General features: G+C 44.8%; 1 protein-coding gene across 1 annotated transcript in view; it reads right to left on the minus strand.

Annotated features, from left to right (window-relative positions):
• CDYL2 (chromodomain Y like 2) overlaps nt 1-7852 on the minus strand; it is a 59141-nt gene extending 51289 nt beyond the window's left edge. The window contains exon 1 of the mRNA XM_057372523.1: nt 7588-7852. Within this exon, the coding sequence (XP_057228506.1) occupies nt 7588-7611 (24 nt within the window). The 5' untranslated portion in view covers nt 7612-7852. The remainder of the gene's footprint in view (nt 1-7587) is intronic.
• Nucleotides 7853-8922: the final 1070 nt, after the last annotated feature.

Raw genomic sequence — 8922 nt, forward strand, 5'->3', positions numbered from 1 at the left:
GGTTTGAAAGAGAGTGGGGTCACTGCTCTCCAAGAAAATGCTGTGATGCAAACAGAGCTGGGGATCACASGGAGATTCACTTCAAAAGCATGCACCTGATCCAAATTAAAATACTAATGTGGACACACCCAGAAACTTTCCATGATGATTYCAAGATTTCTCCAGAATAGTACCAGCTTCTTCAGGGCTCATTTTTTTGCATGTATAGTCAGGATTATTATTCCTTTGATCATGAGCTTSCATTTGTAAACACTGAATYTCAGCTGCTGTCATTCAGCTCTTCACTGTCAACCTTTGTCTTGAGAATTATAACAATAATCTATAAAAATGTGATTATTTTCAAGTAATTGATGACTCTGTTGTACAACACAGGTCCCAATACCAATGTCTGAAAACTCTATTCRTAGACATCTCTCTGTAAACCAAGAAGTCTAAGAGATGATCAACCCTTCTGGACCAYAGCTTGGTTTTGTTACCACCTGCTCCTGTGGGGTCTGTCAAGAAGGTTTTTGAAAACCATTTGCAGCAGCCAGAGTCATTCTTATCTAAATATTGACTAAGAGATCTGTGAGATGTCCTATAAAAATGTTAGTTCTTGTCTAAACCAAGACATGCTCACAGGTATCTGCTGATCTACCAACCTGCATGCAATGGATCTCAGACAGTGATGTGTAGTCCCTTGTATTCCTTCTTAACACATTGGGTATGAGCACATAAAAATGATTAATATAAGATGATTTCACAAAAACCCAACAAAATCTAAATAAATGMAGTGAGCAGCCTGATGGAAAAAAATAGCCTCATTTTTTCTGGTTTACTCCTCTGAAAAAACGGCCTGCAAATTTTGGGGGTATTCTAGCRAAGCTCAAGTAGGGCAACTGCTATTTTCAGACAGAAGTATCTTTCTGACAGATGTTTTAAATTCTGTTTTTGCTTTTGAGTTTTGTTGTAGTCTCCTGCTCAAACTGCTACCCTTTACCATTTTGTAAAAGTCAACCTAATTCCTCTTTTTGGTGAGGCACAAGACGAATTGTTCTTTCCTACACAGGTCAATCACACCAATTTCTTGTAAAAGTCTTCAGAGACCTAWCAGATTTGCTGCAATATTTTATATCAGGACTCATAATGAGATATTATTGAAATAGTACTATAATCTACATTTTCTCTGTGTAATAGATGAAAACAGGCTAAAGTGTAKTTCCTTTAACTGTTGCAATAATGCCAATGTAAAGTTTTAATAATAAACAAAGACTGTTTTGCTGTTATTCAACAGGCAAAAAGCACGAATTTCCTTTTGTCAAAACAAAAATATTTGTATTTGCATGAATGTAAAGCAAGCCAGAATTCACATACTCTGCTGCTAGTTGCCCCACATGACAAACATTTCACTTTACTAATATTGTTCTAATAGTTTAAATGCAAGCAACAGTTAACTATTTGGTATTTTTTTTTACAAGTGTCAGGATGCCAGTACCATAAAATGTGCTCAAAAAAGCATCTGAAAAATATATGGACAAGAAAGAACAACAAAAAGGGATTGCACTGATGAAAATGTACAGAGCCAAGAAACCGTACTAATGCTAAAAGTCAAATGAATGGACAAAGAAATGCTATTTACAACATAGCTGGCCATCACAATCACTCCATTGATTAAAAAAAAATAMTTAGCCCATTTCTTTCAATATTCAACCACGTTTAAATTTTGCCATTACTTGAGCTGTCTCTCTCTAAATATTTTAACTTTCAGAAGCAATTGCTAAACAATGAGTTTATTGCTGGATTTTAATATTCAATCAAAGACCCGTCCAAAATAAAGCACTCTATTGATCATTTAGGAAGTATTAAAAAAATGATTCAATTTTAATCTTTGGATAGTTATGGGCTCTGAACCTGGACACTGAAGGGAAGGAAGCATGTTCAGTTCAGTGGCTTTGATGGTATCTTCCCTTCAAATGTTGAAGCTTTTAAGAAAAACAAGGGTGTATTTTCAGTGTCCCTCCCAAGGTACTGAAGACTTGTACCTTTGAGTAAGCTACACTTGCTCCAGATAAAATACTTTATCAAGATTGCAACAAGAAATCAATTGGTTTTCAGTGTCCCAAAATGTGCTCAGCAGTTTACCATGTAATGAGGAAGTTGGGCTCGTGGCARCAGTGACGCTGTAGGTAAACAAGACAGTGATCATGAGCATTGCAATGTTCCACATGCAGCTCTACACTGGATTTTCTTAGTAAGACAATGAATATTGCCAGAGTTATCCAGGTCCACTTTTGAACCTTGCTCAGAAACTTTCRTTTAGAGGAATCCGAAGATCTGAGCAGAAGGGACCTCTGGTTAACTCTTTGTTACTGTCTTTGTACCTCAATTTATACCTCAGCTGTCCAGATGACTGCCCAGTTTAGGATTGAAGATTTGCAGTCTGCACTGCAAATCACACCACATTTGGAACTGAGTCCTGAAAACTTTSATCAGGCAACAACATTTCTGGATTTCTACTGACTGAAGGCAATACTGCTCAGAGGTTACCTGATTCTGAGGACAGTTGCCTTCTAAAAACTGATTTTGAGAACAGATCAATGATAATATATTGATAAATAGATGATTRTTCAAAATAGTTGTTAGTAAAACTTTACCACTAAAAAAWTTTAAAAGGTATTATTTACAGATGTCCACATCTTAGAGCTGGTGAGTGCCAGCCCAGTGTTAYTGAAATCAGCATTGCATCCACAGCTTGCCAGGGTACAGAAGCAGGTGTTTAACTGTTCTATATTCCCCAGATCCTACTTCAAGCCCCTGATTTCTGCTTTGAYACAAGTTGTGCCAATACAGAGGTTGATTTGAGAAATAATAACCTTTACTAAAATACACCATCTTCTTCCAAGTCACCTCTGTCTTAGAAAATACACGTGAAATAATTAAAAAAAAGATTTCTGCTTTTCAGTTCAATAAGCAGATTTACRTATGTATCTCTGCTAAAATGTGACTCCATTGAAAGAGATGCAAGATGGAAAGCACAGTGCTCAAAAACTTGCATTTCCTTGTAAAGCAAAGATGATTTTCTAAACCCTGCATCTCAAGCCAAACCTTGCATCCAAAAGTTCAACCCTGTTCTCTCCCATCTGCATGTCTCCACATGTCATATGGATTCAGCAGCCCAAACAAGTGCCATTATTATCTTCAAGTTTTGACTTTGCTGATACCTGAGTGCAGGCATAAATRGGAAATGTTGCAATTATCTGGAAGTACATTATCTTTCTGGTGGATCATGTGAGCTGAAATRAACTGCAGCTCATTCATACACTGCTGCATAGACAAAGATTGAATCAAAACGTGTCAGTGAGAGGGACATGCTCCTGTCCACGAACATTGCAACAATTCAGTGAGAAGATGCCTTTTCAAAAAAATGTCACTTTTTCCATTTAATGCAATAACTGTTGAGCTTTAAATACTGGTTTTATTATTATTGTGATCCAGAAACAGAAACACACACACGTTAAGTCCTCTTAGAGATTTGGCTGTAATCTTTAGATCACTTACCAAAGGTGTTGTAATACAACCTGACACAACGGTAAAATAACACTTTAGGTTGCACCATCATCATCCCTGAAATTRTAATAGTGTTCATTGCATACAACCCCCCAAAATATTAAATTAAAAAAAAGCATTGGATGAGTTTCAAGAACATCTCTGTGATACTGATAACTGATTCACATATTTATCAATAAAGGGTGTTTTATTGCAGTAAACATGGAGCTCTGGGCTAGGAAAAAAAGGTAGGTGCAGTGTTGATATGGAATTTTTCCCCTCTARAGCCATCTCATACACTTATAATACCAGAGTGTCTGAGATAACTGTCTGGCTTCAGATAATGTAACAAATTGTACATGCAAAAAGAAAAACGTTACTTCAAGTTACTGACAACTTTAATGTGAATCAACAAACTTGATATTTAAGAGTAAATACATTTCCCTTTCTATCTGTTCCCGAAATGAACTAGGATTTCCTGTCAATGCACCCAACAGTGTATTGTGAAACACAAGGCAAACAAGGGCTGCCTTACTGAAGGCTACTCTGAAAACCCATTTCGTCAGTCCTTTATTTTCATATTATTTCTAAGGGAACATGCACCATAAGTCTTAAATATTTAACAGGTTACCTCTTAAGAGGAAAAGCAAGGGGGRAAAAAAGGAATATTCCATGACACTTGCACCACTCATAAAAGCTTGAAGTCATAAGCACATGGAAGTCAAGCAAAATCAGTTTTTCATATAGCCTGAGAATTACACGAAATATAGACAACATTCCTYAATGTTAAAGGAAAAGAAATGTACTTTAAAAAGTCAAAACTAACACCTACCTTTTACCATATAATGRAATAACTAACTGTAAAGTGTCTTGGTTCTAATACACAGGTCTAGAACTGWCTGCCAGTTAACACAGAACTCCTAATGGGTGTTTTTTGACTTCTAGAATTAAATCAGACAGCCCTAACCCAAATGTAATAGGAGGTATTTTAGATGATCAAAAGCCATTTCTAACTAGTAAAAGGCACCTTGCTAACCAAACACAAGGGTTATTTTGTCTATGATCTTATTTTGCTTCAATATAAAGACAGTAATTGAATTTCTTTTTAAGTTGAAAAGGTTGAAAAGACTTTTAAAATAACACGGTAGTAGAAAATGAATGAACTGACAGGATAAATATGCACATCTATTTACAAAACTTCAAAATTTATAAAAGTTTCTTGGGTGCCACCAAAATATGACGAGTTCATATAGGTAATATGGACACTATACTTCTTCTATCGTGGCTTCTATATCGTGATTGGCTTTAACATAATTTTGCAGCCAGTATTAAATTATCCAAATTGCAGAGTTAATTATTGTATTCTTTGATGAATTTCAGTAAGAATCCTTGAAGGATTTGTATAGTCTGAGTACTCAAAGGGAAATCATGAGTGCACCATACCTTTGGAATGGCACCATAAGACCCAAATCGTTTATTTACACCCACAGCCTCAAATAATTTCAAGGTAAAATCCTGATACTGTTTTATGGTCATCCTGTGTTCCACATAGTGTTTTTCTTGTTCAAGAACTTGGTCTGTTCCAAAAGCACAAAGCACTTCATCTCAAGTGCAAACTGGTTTGGCACATCCCTGATCTAAGAGCTTCTTTCTAATAAATTCCTTTKATTATCTTGGATTTTTGGGAAGGGGAAAAAGCAGGGACACAAATCTGAGTCATCTTTAAATGAAGCCACCACCATTTACACAACTGCTATTTATTCAGGCATACAAACTCTTCAGATTTTTAGACATTTCTTCTGACACCTATTATGGAGAACTTCCCAGTGAAGATGCAAAATGCAGAGGGATTGAAAACTGAAGACCTGAACATACTTTTTGCCACATGTCCAGCACATAGATGAAGATTTTACATCATGATTAGTTGAAACTATTTTCCAAACACCTCACACAACAAGAAAGGAACAGCCACACTTCTTCCACCTACYTGTTCTACTGGAGACAATTCTTCCATATTGTACAATGATAAGCAAAAGTATTTTGAATGGAGTAACAAAAAAAGGAAGTGATTCAGAGTCTTTGAACCATAGTACCAAAAACATTCATCAGTGCAAATGCTGCAAAGAGACTGGGCCTAACAGCGCCTGCAAATTGGGCTRTGAGTCTGTTCCCTCACAGAACACACCAGGTGACTCGAGCAACCTCTCTCGAGGTCACACAGTGACACAGCCACATYCAACTACCAAACGTCATCATCTTACAACACCAAGATCATAAAACTGCAGAATTTTTTAACCATGAGTCAGAGCTAAAGCAGTGTGGCTACCATTAGCCCAAGACATACTAGCTTTATTTCTTTCTAGAACTAATCCAGACATCTCAACAAAACTCAGACACACCTGGCAAAGGTCTTATATTCATCCCAGTAACCACTAATACTAAAATTGTATTGCTAACTTTTTTGGGTCAAAGTTGCTCTTCACAGAACTCCCACTGACTATTCTAGAGTAAAAACAGCAATACAGCTGACATACAATATCCTTAAAATTACAAAGTTAAATGACAGATACCACAAAATGAGGGGGGAAAGGTCAATGACACTATTCAGATCATCATGTACTTCTGATAATTTAACACTTCAYAGGAGAGTTTAAGTGCTGTTCACTTCAGAGGGGTCTGTGTCACACACAGTAAAATACCATCCAATGTCATCCCTTAGCTATGACCTCTGCTAAAGACTTTGAAAGACAGTGACAAAGTGAAAACCGTCTACGTGAAACCTGTCAGATCCTCCACTTCTTGCACTTGAGACCCTACAGCTGATCATCAAGATCATCAAACACATGATCCAACCATGTCGAACCAACCACAGCAGTAGTTCCACACCCAAGCACACCCTGATGGTTGARCAGTGCCTATCATCGGTGCCCATCTCCAACTGGAAGGTGATGGTTTCTGTCCAAGCCCTTAAACTGTCCACTYCAGAAACTGCAAGACAAACGGCCATTTCACCAGGAAACGTGGAGCCTGAGGAGGTGYTCCAGACCAAGAAGTCTAGAACATCCAGTCGTGCTTGGTGTTTTCAGATTATACACTTCCACCCTAGTTCCACTTACTGGAACTGGATATTTCAAACATCCAGGTCCAGTCTGTCTTATTTTTCATGTCAGCTTTCTCCCTTCTTTTTCTCGGGCATRTCAAGAGCGGCTAGACTCGTTCTCAGTTGGGGCATTAGAACTGGGTACCGGAGGTCAAAATTCGGCTGGTTYTCGCCCGCTGCCCGCCGGCTGCTTTTTGCCTGCCCGCCCCCGACCCGGCGGCCGGGCGGCCGTCGCCCGATGCTGCCCCGCCGCTGTCGCTGTCGCCGCCGCCGCCGCGGCCGGGGGGCAGCGCACGCCGGGCTGCGGGGCCGGGGGCCGCCGCCCGCCCCACCTCGCACCCCGGGCCGCCCGGAGCGGGGCCCCCGCCAAACTTTGCGGCCCGCGGGGAACCGGGGCCCGGCCCGACCGCCGCCCCCGCCGCCCCCGCAGCACCCCGGGCAGGAGGTGAAGCAACCTGGCGCCGGCTCCTGCACTTTGCACAGCGGGCGCAGAGCCGCCTCCATCCCTGCGCCTCCCGGCAGCGCTAAGGCGCATTTTTTCGCACTAATCTGCACATTCAGCACGTCCAGAGCGCCTATGACTTTACCTGGACTTTCTCCACTCTACGGGCTCATCACACCGCGATCGCCTCCCCATCCTACCGCTAACTCTCGCTCTCCTTCACTCCTTCCTCCTTCCCTCTTGCAAGGCCTGCTAAGATCAAGCCCGATGGAAAGTAGAGAGAGAAAGAGAAAGAGAGAGGCAGCGGGAAGGGAGGGGAGCCGCTCCATCCCTCCCTGCCCCCGCCGGGCACACACGCCAGCCCTTTTCCCCCCACCCCAGCCCTTCCCTCGGCGATTTCCTCCGCTCTTCGGCAACTACGAGGGCTCGGCGGAGCGGCTCCGAACGCGCCCCCGCTGCCCTCGGCGGCTCCCCGGCCGGCGCCCCCCCCGCCGCCCGCCCGCCCCGCGGCTCCCGGTACCTCGTAAAGGTCCCCCGAAGCCATGCTGGGGTGCGGGACTGGGATCCTCCGCGCCGTCTCCCTCTCTCCACCTCTCCCGCTCCCCCACTCGCTCTCTCTGTTGAGTAAACTGTGTTTTGCAGAATGACAGGCTTTGGGGCTGGCTGTGCGCAGAATCAGAGGCGAGGAGAGCGGAGAGGCAGGCGGCGGGGCTGGCGTAACCAGCAGCAGCAGCAGCAGCTCGGGCGCACAGCGCCGGGAGCCGCGTCTCCCCCGCGGCGGCGGGGCCGGCGCCCCCCGCCCTCCCCTCACACCCCGCCCGCCAACGCCGCCTCCCGCCCCGGGCGGGGACCGGGACCGGCACCGGGACGGGTCCCCCCGGCGCCCTCCGTCCGGGAAAGTCCCCGGGCCGCTCTGACGGCGGCCTCCTCTCCCTCTTCCTCCCCCCGCCCCCCCCGCCTCAAACTCTTTCCGCGGCCAAAATAAATTAATAAAAAAAAATAATAATAAAAAAACAAAAATAGAGGGGCGGGTGGGAGGGGTGGGTGCCGGAGCGGGCGCTCGGCGGGGAGGGCCGCGCTGCCCGCCCAAGGTCACCACGGGGAGAGGCGGGCGCGGGGCCTCKGGCGGCCCTGCCGGCACCTTCCCGCCGCCCATGGCCATGGCTGAGGGAGCCGAGTGCCGGGAGAGCTCCAGCGCGGCGGGGCTCGGGGACACCTCTCGCCCGCCGGGCACGGCGATGCTTCTCCCGCTGCCCTTCGCCCAYGGTGCACGCTCGCCAGCCCGCTCGTGGAAAGGAAAGCCGGCGGCCTCCCGCCACCTGCCCTTCACGTGGAGGCGGCGGCCGGAATTTTGATGCGCAACGACACGAAGCCATCGGCCGTCGCCGTTTCCGAGCCGTCCGAGTGGTTTTTTTTGGAGGAAARATGCTTCCCCATGGCCGCTGGCGTCCTGGCGGTGCTTATCTGAGAGAAGGGGAATGTGTGAAGGTGATGCCGAGTGAGCCGGGCATGACCTTGACTGACCACCAGCCTTTGCTCGCCATCACCGCAGAGCCCCTCATGAGGAGCCCCAGTCTGAGGAGCTTCTCTCGCAGGAATCCCGCCATGAGTGACTCAAGAACTGTCTGGACACAATCCTGTGCCATGTGCTCTAGGATGATCCTACAGCAGGRTGGTTGGACCAGACAACCCGCTATGGTCCCTTGCAACATGACTGATGCTGTGAATTGGTGATTCCATGAAGAGGAACGAGCTCGTGGAGATGGGAAGCCCTGCTTTGCATCAGTGAAGGACTCTGGAGGAGGCAGGAGACGGCGTGTGGCAAAGATCCCTGCATTGGATGCTGTGGCCACCG

The sequence above is a fragment of the Malurus melanocephalus genome, unplaced genomic scaffold (genome assembly GCF_030028575.1).
Source record: "Malurus melanocephalus ecotype Western Australia unplaced genomic scaffold, MMel_1.1 scaffold_173, whole genome shotgun sequence".
Taxonomy (NCBI): Eukaryota; Metazoa; Chordata; class Aves; order Passeriformes; family Maluridae; genus Malurus; species Malurus melanocephalus.